Below are 17,639 nucleotides of genomic sequence, written 5' to 3' on the forward strand. Positions count from 1 at the left end.
AATAGGAAAAAGCAAATTTTTTATAAATTATGCAGTATAAGTTATTTATTTAACTTTTTTTTTTTTTTAAATGTATGCATAAGTAGAGACGCCAAATTTAAATAAAGCAATAAAATTATACATGCCTATATATATACATATACCTGTATGTGTGCAGATCTTTACGCATGTTTAAAAACTCGTCAAAGTGTACATGCCAAAAAAAAAAGTTGGAAATTAAAAAAATCGGCAGGCAGAAATGCAGGATAAATTGTTATTTCCATGGCGGTGTACATTAGCCGGATCAAGTGCACGCAGTGTGCTCGCTAAACATTGTCATAATTGTATCACCAAAGGTATCATATATGGTTTGGCTACTGTTAGAAGAAATAAACGTTCTATGGATTTTGTTAATAATGTAAAAGAAAGTAGATACGTCTTCAATCAAGGGGTATATCGGGTAGTTGTGCGTATCGTTTGTAAAAAGTAAATTGCAAATATGTTTGTTCTCGTCCAGCTCTATACGCTTACAGCTGCGGGAGGGGGTGCACGTGTTCTTGTGTTCATGTTTGTTTTCTTCACCTTGGTTAATTTTTTTTCCAGTTGGATCGCCATTACTAACGCTGTGTCTATTGTCAATGGTACTGCAACCGTCGCTCTCACGGGGGTTGGTCCTATCCACTTCGTTCGCCCCGTTTTGGCGAACATCTGCTCTCTCTTCCTTAACCTTCTCTTCTATACTCTGGAATATCTTTCTATAGTGTTGTGCATTTTGGTTAATCATTTTGACAGTATCCTTCCTGTACACTGTTGGTTCATATTCATAGTATGCACAATAAATGACTCCTTCTTTGATTAATAAATCGTTGAAGTTTTTTACGAAGGACTCTCTTTCGATGTTCTTATGTTTGGTTTGCTCTTGGCCGTGCGTAGCTTCCCCTGTTTGGTCTCCCGGTGCCTGTTCCTCGTTGTGGCGGTTTAGTTCATGTTCGCGATTGGGAGTATTTCCCCTTAAGGGGTGGTCACTCGTTTGCTCCTCTATTTTTGCATTTTCTTCATTAGGGGATTCCCTTTTATCGGTTTTCCCCAACTGAGACTTCTCCTGTGTTTTACAGATGCTGAAAAAGTCCACAAGTTCGCTGTGGAAACTTTCATTAAAGGGAATATTGACAGGTAACTCCGAGTCCGCAGGTGGGCTACTACTGTCCTTGTGTTTTTTAACGAACAATTTTAAAATATCAAATAGGAAGCAGAAAGTTAGCGGTTTCTGATTAGTTGGGGAATCATTGTTTTTTTCTGGATTGTGGCTGTTGGCTTCTTCCTCCTCCTTCCAATTGGTTGGAATATCTGTAGGTTTGATTGGCTCCTTTAAAATTTCTAGGTAGGTAAAGTATGTCAAGAAAAAACCCGGGGGACACGAACCACTATTATAGTCTAACTGTAAAATATGTACACAATTGCTCAAATTATTTATCTTCCTTTTTTGTCGGTGCCCTAATTTTGGCTGTTTGTGTATATAAAAGGATAAGCCATTTTTTCCAATAAGTGAGTAGGTACTTAGGACAACTAGCCTATTTGTTTTGATCAGCGTTTTCGCCTTTTTACTATTTTTTTTGCAAAGAAGGTGTTTCTTCATTTCGTAAAAATTTATGTTAGATCCGGATGATATAACAAATTTTGGCCTAATTATATGTCCATTGTCTAGGACGACTGCGTCTACTTTTGCGGAGGTAGACAAGGGAGACATGTCGTCATTCTTTATACTTTCCTCTGTGTAATCGCAGAAAGGAGAAAAAATTATATCGTCTATTTTTCTGTTAATCATGTAAACGGAATTGTTTAGACAGGCCACTCGAGATATGGCATAGATAATGTCGTTCTGTCCATAGGACGGATAGATAAAAGCATTCTCAAACAAGTTTTGCTGTTTGAATTTATTTAGCGAGTTGATTAAAATGTGCAACCGTTGGAGGAACTCCATTTTATTCATAATAAAGCGTTTCTCCTTGGTATATCCGCTCAGGTAGTACTCGGAAATGTCACTATTATTGCAGTGCTCCATTTCTAGGTCGAACAGACCTATCCCGTACATGACGTAATCTGTTAGCTTTCCTGAAATGTTGTACGATTGGAGATAGTCCGCAATGTTGACATTTGAGTGTTCTTCGGGGGGATACGCGCGATTGGCATGATCGGCATGGTCAGCATGATTTGCCTGCGGAGCCTTTTCTGATTCCCCTTTTCCGCGTGGGATGTCTCCATTCTGAGTGCCATCTTTCTTGTCCCCCCCAAGCGCGTACCTGTTTGGAGCTCCCTGCTTATCTTTGGTGATTGTGGGCCCGCTACGCTGTACCACCACCCCCTGTTCCGTCACATTTGCCTTCTTTACAAAATTGTAATTGGAAAAATTGGAAAAGGTGTAATTCTTATCGTGAATAATGTTCTTGTAAATAAAATTCATAATCATTCTTTTTTCAATGAGACTTAGGTTTGTGTCTAGGAAGACCTGCGATTTGTTTAGAGGAATTTTTAACACAATTAAATCGTTTTCGTTCTCATGATTATTATTACTACTGTTCAGGTTCTGCATATGAGTTGTGATGGGGTTGTGCCCCCCTTTATTCGCGTATATTTCCTTTGTGGCATTTCTTGGAACGTTTACATTGTGCTGGTCCGTTTGATCGACTACAGGGTTGTAGCTAAGCCTATGGTAGGTCAGGTAAAAGTACTGTATTCCCACAAAACTGATGTATGTATGTGCATTTAACGTTATCAACAAATCCACTATGTTGCTTTCGTTGTATAATATCTTGGGGTTAAGGTCAATATTAAATCTGTTATTATTTATTTGGAAATAGCTGTGAACTATTTGTTTGAGATTTTTTTTTTCTACGTGGTTATCATTTCTGCTGGATGAGAAGGGAAAATATTCCTCGTAAAAATTCTTGAGCTGAAATTTTTCATCTTGAAATTGGTTGAAATTCAAGGAACAGTTCACATCACCATAGAACTTATTCTTGTCAATGTTTATCACTTTGTAGTTGTTAATAGAGAAGTAGGCTGCCAGTAGACTGTTCTGTAGGCTGGTGCCACATATCAAAATGTCGCAGTCGAAGGTTGTGTTTTTCTTGTCATCCATTCGAAGAGGCAGGGGAAGGAGGGTCTCTTTTGCGTTATGGGGGAGGGGGGGGTAAGCGAAAAAAATAAGTTGCCTGATGGAGCAAGATGTTCACTCTCTACATTGGGATTAATACAAATGTGATTTTCTTTTTCTTCTTTTTTTTCCCTTACAAAGTGTGCATTTTTATGTCGAAAAAAAGGCAGAGTGTTGTCGGATGACCCTCGGTGAAAAAGTGATCCAGTTAGCCTATTCACGCTGAGAATGTTTTTTCTACCCAGGTTGTTTTTTCCTACATATATGTTTTACCATTTTCAGGTATTGGAGCAATCAAATGCTCGCGCTGGCACATCATTCTTCAATTTTGCCGCCAACGCAAAGCCATTTACATGCGCCGCTGTGCCATGCTGCGTATATGGGTAGCGACGTTATGCCGAATGTGACTAAACAGGGATTCCCGTTTGTTAAGCGCATGAGAGAATGTTGCTAATTTTTTTCCAATTCATTTTTAAGCGTGCATGATTTTTTTTTTTTTTTTTTTTATTTCCTTATACAAAATAAATAACACAGGGAAATGTTCCCATTGGAAGGCGTGAGAATGAGGCAAGTAGAGGAACGCGTTGCCATTCACACCTTTCATGTGATTGATAAAGATATTTTTTTAGATAAATTGCGTCTGCTGTGTATGAAATAACAGAAGAACATGTTTGTTTCTTTCGATTTGGCCCTCACGAAGTACATCAGAAGGAGTTTTTTGACTCTAAGTGGTAAGAAATTGAGAGAGCACAACAAAACGTGACGTGACATCACAATTTTGAACGTATGCGTAAAGGGGAGTCCATGATAAGTGTAAATATGCAAATACGTACTAAGGCGAATGTATGTATGTTTATCCGATGGATGTTCATTTTTCACTTTGAAAGAAATAATCTTACTTATGTAGTGATGAACTTCCCGTTGCTTTCATTTTTTCAGGCGTTTTGCTCACAAAAAGGACATGGCAGACCAACATGAAAAGGAAAACGTACAGGTCCAAAAAAAGGAAGAAGTACATAAGGCTGGGAGAAACACTAATTAGGATTCAGTGAATTAGTGGCCACCTTTAATGAATAACCGGTTAGCCTTAGTGAATAATCTCTGTTACCTTTTTTTTTTCGTTTTGCCTTTACTTTAGTTAAACTTTGTCCAACTATGAATATACCCCTTTTGTGTTTTATGCCTCCCCTTCTGGGGAAACTATTTGGCATTTTTTTCTCAACATCCGTTTTTTAGGCCGTCTTTATAGAGTAAAACTCATATGTGCAATCTCAGCCATGGTACAGAGGCACTTTTCGTTTACACTGTCTTAGTGGCAGTCCATCCCTAAGTCTTTTTCTTACCCAGCTTTTTCTTCTTTCGCTTCCGCTTAACGAGCTTTAGATTTATTTGCTTCAATATTTCTCTATCAACTCTGTAAATATGGAAGCAAATGGGTGTAAAGAAAAATACACAACTGTTAAAGCATGCGGAAAAAAAGTAAAGCCTATGCGATGAAAATTTGAATGGCCAGCGAAAAAGGCCACGTAAGTTTTTTAAGCTGAATCTGTGTTTTCCAACTAAACTATTCATGCGATTACTCGTGAGGTAGCTTCAAAATAGAAATCGACTTATTAAGAGTCATAGCGTCATTTATTTTGACCAAATTGTCATTTTCGATGAAGTTCCCAATTAGAGAAATGCTCCAGATGTTCTGCGAATATGTTCAAAAGGGGGAATCCATTAGTCATGCATACAGTAGTAGTTGGTTTGGTTCAGTTCGGTGCTAAGTTCTTCCTTTTTTTTGTGTGTAAATTAATGAGGGTATTGCACTTTGGGGGGGTGGCGTACAATTTAAAATTTTGCAGTGGCTACAAAATGGAAAGTTTCTCTTCCTTTTCCTTTTTTTTTTTTTTGCCCCTTCCCCTACCGTTTGGCTGACGATAATTTTGCAAAACGTTTCCACAAAGGAGTCATCTAAATTGAACATGTTGTAAGAAACATCTATGGTGTTTAGGGAGTTGTTTAGCAAAAAGCTTTCGAAAAGCTAAGGAGGTAGAGGAGTGGAAATATGGGGGGTGGTTTGATGCATAAACCAAATTGGAAGAAGCGGAGGTACACTGTGCTTGGGAAGTGCACTTCACAGCTAAACTGAGAGAAAGGTTCACTCTCCTTACAGCGCGCATCCCTTGTGCGTTAAACTTATTCCCGCTTAAATTCAAAGTAGTTAGAGAAGAGTTCAAGTATATGACTATGTCTATGATGTATTTGATGCAGTCGTTGCCCATGTTGCAGTACTGTAGGGGAAAGTAAAAAAAAAAAAAGTGAAGTCAAATAATATTAGGGGAAGTGCTACTTTTGGAGTGGCACATCTTAGTTTCCATGTGTGAGTTCACGCCTACACATATTTGAGTATTTTAAAATTACTTGAAAGCTGAGCGTTTTTAAACTGTTATAGTTGCAAAGGGACAGGGACAGGTACTTGAGGCAGTGGCAATTTAAGTTAATGCAATCTATGGATAAATTTTCTAGCTTTAGAAAAAACGTTCACAAAGGGTTTATATCTTTTTGGCATGCTATTACCGGTTGAGCGGTGGTGTGGCGGGGGGATGGATGCGAGTTAGGAAGAATGGGAATTAGCAACGCCTCCGATCATTGGGCACAGACAGGGGCATTATCACACATTGGTGAACGTTGCAACATGCGCATAGCTTCTTCTCAGGACCCACCTTTGCATAACCATTATCGTACAACGATTTGGAAAGAAGCACAATTCCGTTTATATCTATGTTACTATTGAACAGGCTGAACGATTTAACATTACACATATTTTTGTTAACCACTTCGTTGGGTGGTTCTTCTTCCGGCTCTTTTTCTCTTCCAACACCTTTTTTTTTTAAATTAAGTTTACTTTTTTTATCTACGTTTGTGCTCTTCTTCCTCACATTTTTGGTGTTTTTTTTTAAAAGTTCGCTGATTTTTATGTTGTCCATGTAAAAACAAATCGCCTTTATTATGTCATTTCCGTTTTGGACATTCAGGACGTTGATTCGGTTAATACGCTGTTGGTGTAGCAAAGGGGTGAGGTGAACACGAACCAGATGAGGGGACCATACTAGTGTTGCTATAAATAGTTGCTTTTTTTGTGCATGCCCCTTGGGAAATTTTCTGATCGTGCACAAGCCAAGCATAATTTTTACGTCGTAACTGGAATCAATCATTGACAAAATTAAGAAGGAAAAAGCATCCGAGTCAACATCCTCGTAAATGGTTAAGGTCCCATTACTTTCTTTATTCTCCTTTTAAAAAAGTTAATTGCAAAATGGGTGAAGTGAAAAATTATTCATATTGATGGTATGGTAGATTCTCTTTGGAAAAGAAAAAAAAAAATTCATGCGTCCAGTTTGGAGGAAGTGGACGCTTTTTGCATTTCCCGCGGCACTCGTAATTTTTGATGCCTCGATGGTACCTTTATTAGGAATTCATCTATCACGTAAGAGCTCTTCTTCTTGAACTTTTTTAGCAACAAGTAGTAGCAGTCCACGAGGTTCTTAAAAGAAAAAAAGGAAAAGGAGAGCCAAATGCACATTTTTGGATTCTTACGACGATTGTAATTTGGCACGTTTACTCATTCCGTCTTTCATATCATGGTTCATTCGTTTCAACTTTGTAGTTTTCATTGGGTTTGGTGGATTTTTCGTTCTCCATTTTGGCTACATCATTGTGCTATCAGTTCATATTCGAGTGGGGCAGTTCTAAATTGGGGTAAACACTTGATCCTCGTCCATGCAGGGGCAGTTACGTGTGTACGGGTATATGCTGCCTCTTTTGGTACTAAAAAATTTACGTTAATGATTAACATGTAACATGTCTTTACGCGTTATTACTATGTACAGTGCAGAAGATATGTCGGGAGAGTGTTTTTCTGAAATGGAAGATTTGCTTATGGCAGATGTTTTACCCGTTTATGGCAGTTTCGCCTAGGCAAAAATGTGCACATTTGCTGCGTAACTCTTCGGGAACAATTTCGTGCATATATTATAGTCCCTAAGCACTTCTCAGGGGGAAGAAAAAAAGGCGCCGAAAAATGATACATGAAGGGATGGACAAAATAGCCTTTACTTTTGTGCATCATTGATAATATAGGGGTCCCACTTGTGTACGTATCTAACCCTACGCATGCAAGTGATATGTTACACTTTCGCGTATGCAAGAATGGATATATATATATATATATATTTTTTTTTTTTTTTTCTCTGTGTAATAAGACATAGTCTCCGACCTTGCTAAAATTGCATAATGTACACGTTTACATATAATTTTGCGTGGGAAAAGATTGTGTACCCGGCCTAAATTACAAAATGAGGGTTTACCGCGCTTCGCTTCCCAGCATTTTAGCCGCACTGCCAGGTGGGTACAAAGCGTTTGCGCGCTTCACAATGCTGATAATGCTTGTAGGGGCTGCCAATAGCGTGAAGTGGGAGACACCGCGTACGAAAAACGGAGTATCCGAAATCAGGGCGTATTACGCGCTTTCGAATTTGGAACGTTTGCTGTTTTCTTCCCTCGTTGCATTAGGCTGTGTAGGATGCGAAAAAAAAAAAAAAAAATGAAGGGCGCAATTTCTTTTTTATAGAAATTTCTCCACTCATTTTTTGATTTCCTATGCCGTGTGCTTTAATTTTAAAAATGAATCTGCAGACAGGACAGTATAAATTGAGAACCCAGCGAGAAAAAGTGCCACCAAAGTGTCCATAAAAATGTCGTTAAGAGGAAAGTATTTTCCCCAGTTCGCTTTTACTTTGCTACACTATTTCATCCATTATCGGCTTTTCATTTCCACCCTTATTCGTTATGAATAAAATTGGTCTTTTATCCTTATACATTCATGTATTCTCATTCGAGCACAGAGCAGAGTAACAAAATGAGGATAGTAATTATAAATATACACACACGAGTGAGAACAGCATTTGTTGTTTGCCACAAAACTACCCCTTTCGTACTTTGCCTTTCTTATTAAAGAGCTATGATGGTTAAAGCATTGTTCTGCGTGTTTGTGGAAAACGTCACGTGTGTTCACTCTGCTGAATATAGTGAAATATTAGTCACCATTTGTTCGTAACACCCGAATGAATATTTTTTCTCCCCCCTTTTTTTTAATTTAGCGAGGTGTGTGATACGTTTATAATTTTCTCCGTTTACACATAACATTTGAAAGAGAAAAAAAGGAAATAAATAGTTAACACATTTTACCACTTTTTTTCTTCACCTGGTGTGAGAATATTCAGCGAAAAAGTGGCCATGAGCCACAATTCGTTTATACAAATATTAAGAGAATGTTGTTCCAAGTGGTGATGACTATCTACATTTTGCACAAAAATTCAAGGACATATTACTAAATTGATGCGTATGTAGCGCGCAAACGGAAGAAATAAAAGGATGAGATTTTTCGTTGTGTGTGCATCACATAGTATAATGTTCATGAGTCCATTTACGCACTAATTTTGAAATAGGAACAAAAAATATAGAGTGCATATGTCTGTCAGCTACGCACACAAACTGATGACGTAGTGGTGTTTGCGTACGTACAGAAAATTTTTTCTTTCATATTTATGTAAAAGAGATATGTACTTTTTGTTATTAACTTTCTTATGAACATTTTACGTGTTTATAATACTTGAAGAACTGGGCCATATGTGAAGGTTCAACTTTTGGAGTATTTGCTGGAGCACACGTTTTGTGCTAATACTCCATTTTGTACGAAGCGTAGTTGCTCCCTGTAAAATATGTTACAGGGGGTAAAATCCCCATTTTATGCTTTGTGTGAGCCTACTGGTGTCAGTGCTACGAACTTAGTACGTTGTTTTTCTGTGTATAGGGTTATATTATGATTTTAAAGAGCTAATTTGCACAGTTTGGTATTTGTCATGTTGGATCAGTTGCTTTCATTTTTGCCATGAATAATTCTTGGAGCAGCAAATCTTTTTTAACTGTTCTTTTTCGTGGCAGCATTATTTTTATGGAGGAATATTTTCTTTGCACCCTGCTGCAGTTTACTTCTTATTTTTTAAACCATGGGTGATTTGCCGTTAACAAGCATGTTTTTTTTTTTCCAACAGATATGCTGTTACATTTTTGACACATAGGCTCCATTTTTAAGAGACACTCGTTTACTTAAGGGACCGCACAATAATATGTATTGATACCATAGAACTGGGAAGTTATTTTCCACTTCAACCTACATATATATCGCTCGTAAATGTATATTTAAATACCTATGAGCAAGGGCATTTAGGGGTATGCTCAGTTATATATATATATATATATATAGGGGTAGGGGTCTTGGCAAAAATGTTCCATTATATTTCAGCTCCCAAACCCAAATGTCGATTTAATCGAACGGACTTGTGCTAATGGTGAATTCACTAAGGGCGCTAAATTGCATTATAATCTAAATGACTCAGATAGGGACATTTTCATATACTCTGGATGAGGAAGGAGCGTTAAAAATGAAAAAAAAAAAAGATAAGTACAAAAGTTAGTACTGTAAAATTGAGTACAAATACCCCATTTGCTGGAAACATTTCAAAATATGACTAATTTTATGGCCATTTCAATTTTTTAAAAAAGACAAGATTTTGGAAAGCCCAAAAAAAAAATGAAAATTCCTTAAAAAACAAATTTTGTGTGCAGATCCTATTTGGAAGTAAAACACTTAAAGTACTGCGAGATTTTGCTATTATGTGTTCTTTTAATTAAAATGATTCTTTTTAAGGTCTTTCTCTTGCTTCTGCATTTGAAGATCTTGTTACTTTGAGTAAATTAGAGTGTTCAAAGCAAACAGATATAGCATTGCGCGTTTGAATACTACAGCATGGAATAACAAAATTGAACAAGTCAGAATTTTGTTCTTTTTTCTTATTTTGGCTTAGTTACGATTAATAGGAGCAGCTTGGGGGCATTTGTATTCAGATGTCAGAGGTGAAATTCTTAGATTTTCTGGAGACAAACAAGTGCGAAAGCATTTGCCTAAAATACTTCCATTAATCAAGAACGAAAGTTAAGGGAGTGAAGACGATCAGATACCGTCGTAATCTTAACCATAAACTATGCCGACTAGGCTTTGGATGAAAGATTTAAATAAGAGATTTCTCTTCGGAGTTAATCTCTTAGATTGCTTCCTTCAGTGCCTTATGAGAAATCAAAGTCTTTGGGTTCTGGGGCGAGTATTCGCGCAAGCGAGAAAGTTAAAAGAATTGACGGAAGGGCACCACCAGGCGTGGAGCTTGCGGCTTAATTTGACTCAACACGGGAAAACTCACTAGTTTAAGACAAGAGTAGGATTGACAGATTAATAGCTCTTTCTTGATTTCTTGGATGGTGATGCATGGCCGTTTTTAGTTCGTGAATATGATTTGTCTGGTTAATTCCGATAACGAACGAGATCTTAACCTGCTAATTAGCGGCAAATACGATATATTCTTATGTGGGATTGAATACGGTTGATTTGCTTATTTTGAAGAAAATATTGGGATGCGTAAGAGTGTCCCTTTCCCTATTCTACTTAATTTGCTCATCATACTGTTTCTCTTTTGCGTAAGAATGTATTTGATTTATTGTAAATTTTCTCATAGGAACAATGTGTGTCTAACACAAGGAAGTTTAAGGCAAAAAAAACAGGTCCTGCGATGCCCTTAGATAAACTAAGCTGCACGCGTGCTACACTGATATGTATAACGAGTTACTAAAATTACGTTTCTGCTTGCAGATGCGTACTTTTCCTCCACTGAAAAGTGTAGTTAACCTTTATTAGTACATATCATGATGAGGATAGATTATTGGAATTATCAATCTTGAACGAGGACGTCTAGTTAGCGCGATTCATTAAATTTCGCTGACTACGTCCCTGCCCTTTGTACACACCACCCGTTGCTCCTACCGATTGGAAGATATGATGAAAAGTTTGGATAAGAGAAAAGGGGATTATACATTATTTTTGCTCTAAAAAAATCGAAAATCTTATCTTTTAAAGGAAGGAGAAGTCCTTATAAGGTTTCCATAGGTTCACCTACGGAAGGTCTTTATGACGCAACGAAAAATATTTGAGCATGTAAGAAAGTGAAATCGGCTATACGTGTATTTTCGGAATATTTGCGGTACACTACTATCGGTTTCATAGAACACAAACGTTGTGGGTGTTTAGAAATACTAAAAAGGGTGTATCTTCCAATCTCTGAATATATTTGGAAATAGGACGTTATGGAAGTTACTACCCCCTTTTTGTGTGAAAAAATGCCCCTCTGTTTGTGTTTTACATTACAGCAAATTAATTAAATCAATTTTTTTCATAACATGTGATATTGGAGGGGGTGGAAGGCATGTAATACACAGAATGTTCAACTGCTATTTTGTGGAGAGATGTAAGAAGTTGCAAAATTATGTACTTAACGTATATTTATCGCAGTGTGAGCTCACATTCATACCAGTTTTCTTAAAAGAATGGCTTAACCTTAACGATGGATGTGTCTCTTGGTTTTTAGAGCGATGAAGGGCGTAACGAAGTGCGATGCGCAATGAAAATTGCGGTGACTGTGAATCATATGAACGGTGAATGTAAATTGCACCAATTCTTCTTTGAAGAATAATAGTATTCCTTCATAAAAAATTGAATTCGAAAAGGCCATTATGTGATGCTTTACATTTTCCAAAAGAAGAAATATTTTACTTTATACGTGCATGTAGAGGGATGTCTGAAAAGTTACCACATGTATTAACTGGCTTTTGGCTGCCAAGCGCTCCTAACGACGTAGTTTTTTGATCCTTCGATGTTGGCTCTTTCCATCATTGGGACGCAGAAGTCTGAAAGTATCGGATTGTTCACCTGCTAAAAGGGAACATGAGCTGGGTTTAGACCGTCGTGAGACAAGTTAATTTTACCCTACTGATGAATTTGCTATTATTTCATTATACATGTAGTACTGTGACAGTAATACAGCTTGGTATGAGAGGATTAGATGGTGCAGCAATTGGTGGACAAGCCAGCGTTGCGAAGTTAAGTATGTTGGATAATGGCCGAACGCCTCTTAAGCCAGAACAAGAACCCATGCTGATTAAACAATATCATTGTGATATTTTTTTGTAACAATTTTTTTACCGTCGATGTGAAAGAGAAATTATATGTGCAGACTGTGTAAAAACGAAGAGGTGTATTATTAATCCCATTAACATAGTACTACTTTGTGTTTTTTCTTCGAAATCTGCGCAAAAACAAAGTTAAAATTGCATTTTAACAACAAGAAAGATTATCTGTGTTTGTAGACGACTAACATCTTCCCGGGGTGCTGTAAACATGAAAGTAAACTTTGTTTTACGATCTTTTGAGGTTTATTCTCAGTGATATAAGAAATCTTTAACAACAACAAAAAAAAAAAAAAAAAATAGTAATATGGAGTAGCCGAACGGCTCTTCGTGTTAGTACGCGTACAATTTTAATGAATCAATATTTTGAAAATAACTTGAGTTATTTTTTTAGGGTCTCAAAGGCAGGTCCTTCTACGAACCAACATTTTTAGCCATGTCGAGATGCGTGACACATAAATATATTTATATATATGTACATATATGAGCTAGTGGAGAGGCTAAATATATATTGTGTTTAAAAATTGTTAATTACGGTCTGTTGTAAAAACTTTCCAAACGGAATGAAACAAAAGGGGGTGTTTAATTTGGTCAGGTACTTATTTTATCAGAGGGTAAAAGGAAAGGCGACTTTTGACATTCTGGCTTAGAAGAGGTGTTAGTTTGATTATATATAGATTGGCTAGTTGACATAATAGGGGGAGGGAATAGTTCACATTATTCAACCCATCCGGAAAAGGTTAAAATTTTTTGTTATCAAGGGGAAAATGAGATGTTCCAATGGTGTGTCCGTGTATTGTGCTTGTTTGAGAGATACACAAATGTATTCTATGCATATGTACATATATTATTGCATATTTAATAAGCACAGAATTAATTGGTGCTCAGTTTTTAGGCAGTTATAAAGAAATTGTATTTTGTTCGTAAGTGCTTCTTCAGTACATAGGGGTTAAAAAAAAATTTAAGGTAAAGTAATCTTTTTGTCAATGTACATTATAAGTTCGCAATTATATACACTTATAATAGGGCTTTTCCTAGTCTCACATATGACGCATGTAGCATCTGCAGGTTCTACATGAAACGTCCAGAAATATTTAACTTCACAAACATATGGGTAATACAGTAGTGTATACTAATGCAACGACTGAAAAAGTGAAGTAGAAATAAATTTTTTGTGGTATATACTTTTTAAGGGCTAACTAAAAATGCATGTTCCACTTTCAAAGGAGAGCTTAAAGCGTAATGTAACTACTTTGGTTTTTTTTTTTATTAAGGAGGGGAGAGGAGGTTTCATTTACGAGGACGTAATATGAATCAGCAAGGAAGGGTAATTATCATCAGGGGGTGTTTAGTTTGGTTTGTTGAGATGATGCGCTGTGTCTTTTGTTGTTACTTCTTTGAAAAAGAGTCCACGTTGAAATGCAAAAGGGTCGCACTAAATGGGCAGCATAACAATGGCAACTAATTAATATATCAAATGGTGCTAAGTGAACATAGAAGTAGTGAGAAAACAAATCGGTGTTGAACTATTGTAATGTACCACACTTACTACTCCTCACATTGGTGCATATACTGCATACAGATAAACGCATTTTGGTAAGTATGTATAAGCCACAAATATATACTCCATTCATTGGCAAGTGTAAAGGAATGGGGGTTTCAAAAGTGTGTTTCATTTTGAGTGCAAATGATATGGCTAAAATTTGTGTACAAACATATTATTACATCATTGCATTACTGCATCAATAGATGATGATCATGCTACAAAAAATGTAATACATAATGTATAATGTATAGTATAACACTTAAGTTCAGACGTCCAGTCACTCCAGTCACTCCAGTCAGGCATCCATCGATGGCCATGCGTCCACATATTACATGAGTCATGAAATATAGAACTAAAAAAAAAAAGCTGTTTTCTTTATGCACATTATATGCGAATGATGAATCGAGCGAATTTATGTGTTCAACTATCATGTACATACCAAAAAATTATGTGCAATTCATTTGTTCCTTGGTTTAATGTTCTAAAGGTGGCCATTTTGCAACGTTTTGAATATGCATCAACAAGTAAAGCGTAGAGCGGCAAAGTGGCAAAAACGTTTTTATGGTAATTATTACATTTCCTCTGCAGAGAGGCGTCATTTTTCTATAAATTTCGTTCTCTCACAAATTTCAATTTTTGCCTTTTTTTTTCTTCTTCATTGTACCACTTTCTAAAGCTTCTTTCAATTCGGCGTAGGCTACATTTTTTTTTTCCTTAATAAAGGCGTTCCACTTATTCATACGATCATTTAAAAATTTGGTGAAATCACTTGTTTTGCAGGTCTTTTTTTCTTCTAAAAATAGTTTTAAGTATCCATCATCATCATTATCTGATATTTTTATAAGTTCTTTTCCAAGTTTTTTATATTGATGAAGCCAACATTTATTTTGAAACCTTTGTTCTCGTTTATAATTAGTTGCTAACATATTAGTTGCCGTTTTCAAGCATTCAATAAGAATACGAAAATTTAATACATGCTCATTGTATAGAGTTGAATACATTTCGCGCATGTCTTTTTCTGTTATATCAGGGTTACACAATTTTAGTTTATCCTTCATTTCATCTGTAAGTTCCACATGACCGCATGATCTCTCCAAATAATCTTCCACTGTTTCATCGGGTAATGGTTTTTTTTCTTTTTTTTTGCTCCCTTGATTAAATGAATTTTGTCTTACTATAATACCTTGCATGGTGAGCATCGTTCTTTCACACAGAGACCTTGGTGATCGATGATTTAGGCGCAGTTGAGGGAGGCCATTATTACCATTTTCACATGTGCAGATATTCTACAAAGGAGTATATAGGGGAGCGCACCACATGTTGCATTTTCTTGTGTAATCTAACATGCATTATTATTCACGATTATCGCACATGCGTGCCGAGAAAATAACGTTCGATTTGGTAAGAAGTTTCGCTCCGCATTATGAGTCTATGCTAATAATCACATACACATGTTATCTTATCACGCGGTGTGATTTCGCTTTCACTTACGAATAGCAGGATATATAAAAGGGAGAAAAGCGGGGCACCAAAAAAAGCCCTGGTTCGTAGGCTATAACTGGAGAATCCTTTGTTTTTCGCATTTTTCCTGGCATACTCAGATGCATTTGTGCTTGCTGGTGACTTGCGCAGCGCCATGTTTTAAGTTAAAAATTGAAATAGGGAAATAGAGAAATAACGAAATAGCGAAATAACGAAATAACTTTATTTAAAGTAAAGCATATACAAAACGCTATTATACAATATATATACGTAGCAACCCTTTCGAATAAAAAGAAGTTTTTATAACTGCGCGAATAAAACTTGGTTTCTTTTACCTATATGTTAAACGTTGCATGCACAGATTACTATTCTATGTGGTACAAATATTTATATACGTGTATATATGTATATATATATGTACATATATATGTATAAATATATATAATACAAGCACCCTTTTTTGGGGGGTAAACAAATTGTTCAACAGAAAAATGGTGTTAGAACGAAGCTACCCTATGAAAAAAAAGTACCAGCAAAAAATTGGCTTGACAAAAAAATTAATTCATCTAAAAATTGAAGGTAGAAATGCCAGCCCTCAAATGACAACAAATTCGTTCAAATGATATTATAAAAATAATACATGGGTGATGTTAAAACTTTCGTTTAACTAGTTAATAACTGGTTGCCCCAATGCACATAATATATTAATGCAAAGCACTTAATCATTATATGCATTTAATATAGTGCTACATATACATACATTTCGGGCTGTATATATGTTAACCTCTATATTATGTTAGTGTGATCGCCACGCTTTTGTATCTATACAGCACTGTAATACTAAATAACATGAAGCGCAAATATAGCAAACGTTATTAAAATTTTTTTGGGGGGTTGTTGTTGGCACAGATTTAAGCTCGTTATTTTTGGCGCATTCTTTCAAAATCCACAGCGATTTTTTCTGATAAAAAAATCATGTTTTATTAAGTAAATACAAGCTCATAAAAATATGGCAGTTTTTCCTTGCATATGAGAAAAAAAATGCGTTGCAATAAATGAAAAACAAAGTCAAAACTGAAAGGGTAAAATTATAACTATAAAATTAATTTGCTCCCTTAACTTTTCTTTTATGTAGTATTAATTAGGCTTTCTTTTTTTTTTTTACTACATTATCGCCCTTTGATTTATAAGTGATGTAAAGCTAGTTGTGTATTTGCATAAACATTTATTTATTTATTTATTTTTATGTACAAGCACATTTCTAACCCATTTTGAGATATTCATTCACATAATTTTTGCAACGGAGGGAAAGAAGAAAATGTTCTTCTTTTGTAACTTTTTTGGTATTCACCCTGTTCGAAAAATGTTCCTTTTAATTTTAAGAATTAAAAGGGGATTTAAAATTTTTTTTTTCATTTTTGTCATTATTTTTTTGGCTAGCTGAATTAACGCAAAGTTGACCAAAAAATATTTTCTGCGGAAGATTTAATAAAAGAAAGTTAATGCTCCTATAAAGATAGATCATATAGTAAAAAAAATAATAATAAATACCATCACACCAATGTAGTTATTTTTTGTGGACGTGCTTTGGTGTATGCATTATAAGTCGTAGTACTCTCTCTTGTGTAGACGTAGCTAAATGCGCCTTTTAAAATGCAATTATAAAACTGTTAGGTTATTATACTGCTACTTATCCCCACAAATGCGCGAAGCTTATGTAGGTAAACGTGCTTCACACATTAGAAACGTATATTTCTATTTTCTACATATTTATATGAGTAGGAATTCGTTTTTTTAAGGCGCAGTTAATAGCAGCGTAGCTTGGTTACAGTTTGGTAAGCACATGTACACTACACATGTAAACAAGTAAGGTAAAAAAATAACGCACTCGTGGTATGCTGTTCGTAAAACGGGAAAACAAACCTAATAATTTAGACTTGCCAAATTGTTCATAAAAACTTATTTCTACATTTAATGAATTCTAAGTGAGAGAACGGACAGAGTCCCCTTAACACTCCCATTCGCGGCGCCAAGATAACATTTATGAAAAGGTCAATGCTGCACGACAAAAAATATTGCGTGATGACATGAATTTACAAAAGGGCTCCTATAAAAAATTGGATAGCCAGTTTAAAGGCAGAACACATTTTCTACGTTTTATGTACTGTGTTATTACGCTTTGCCATAAAATAAAAAGTGTTTTTCCCAGTGCAAGCAGGTGATTGTGAATAGCGTCATCATTTTCGCCTTGTAGTGTTGTAAGATTACACATATACACATACATATACCTTCGTATTTGCGCTTTCATGACACCGAGTGGAACCGATCCCCATTTAGCACCAAGGTTTATATATGCTCATA

At 35.9% G+C, this 17,639-nt stretch overlaps 3 protein-coding genes and 2 non-coding genes across 5 annotated transcripts; 2 read left to right on the forward strand and 3 right to left on the reverse strand.

The window, feature by feature from the left end:
• Positions 1-285: 285 nt before the first annotated feature.
• Positions 286-3,144, reverse strand: PCYB_063180 (GDP dissociation inhibitor domain containing protein; the record flags this gene model as incomplete). The annotated part of the gene is made up of 1 exon (XM_004221485.1): positions 286-3,144. A coding segment is annotated over exon 1 (2,832 nt), but the record flags the coding sequence as incomplete, so codon positions are not given.
• A 1,565-nt stretch (positions 3,145-4,709) lies between these two features.
• PCYB_063190 (hypothetical protein) lies at positions 4,710-7,206 on the reverse strand (the record flags this gene model as incomplete). The annotated part of the gene is made up of 8 exons (XM_004221486.1): positions 6,779-7,206; positions 6,582-6,662; positions 6,313-6,411; positions 5,842-6,174; positions 5,540-5,644; positions 5,290-5,409; positions 5,043-5,159; positions 4,710-4,826 (listed from the first exon to the last, which is right to left on the reverse strand). Exons 1-8 carry the CDS (start codon positions 6,818-6,820, stop codon positions 4,710-4,712), a joined length of 1,014 nt encoding a protein of 337 aa, XP_004221534.1. The 5' UTR covers positions 6,821-7,206.
• A 2,636-nt stretch (positions 7,207-9,842) lies between these two features.
• Positions 9,843-11,637, forward strand: PCYB_063193 (the record flags this gene model as incomplete). Its single annotated transcript has 1 exon — positions 9,843-11,637. It is a non-coding gene; the product is annotated as an SSU ribosomal RNA (ribosomal RNA).
• A 130-nt stretch (positions 11,638-11,767) lies between these two features.
• On the forward strand, positions 11,768-12,515 carry PCYB_063197. Its single transcript has one exon. It is a non-coding gene; the product is annotated as a 28S ribosomal RNA (ribosomal RNA).
• Positions 12,516-14,425: 1,910 nt separating this feature from the next.
• Positions 14,426-15,082, reverse strand: PCYB_063200 (hypothetical protein; the record flags this gene model as incomplete). The annotated part of the gene is made up of 1 exon (XM_004221487.1): positions 14,426-15,082. Exon 1 carries the CDS (start codon positions 14,993-14,995, stop codon positions 14,426-14,428), a length of 570 nt encoding a protein of 189 aa, XP_004221535.1. The 5' UTR covers positions 14,996-15,082.
• Between the last annotated feature and the right edge of the window lie 2,557 nt (positions 15,083-17,639).

Source organism: Plasmodium cynomolgi, chromosome 6 (genome assembly GCF_000321355.1).
Source record: "Plasmodium cynomolgi strain B DNA, chromosome 6, whole genome shotgun sequence".
In the NCBI taxonomy this organism is placed as follows: Eukaryota; Apicomplexa; class Aconoidasida; order Haemosporida; family Plasmodiidae; genus Plasmodium; species Plasmodium cynomolgi.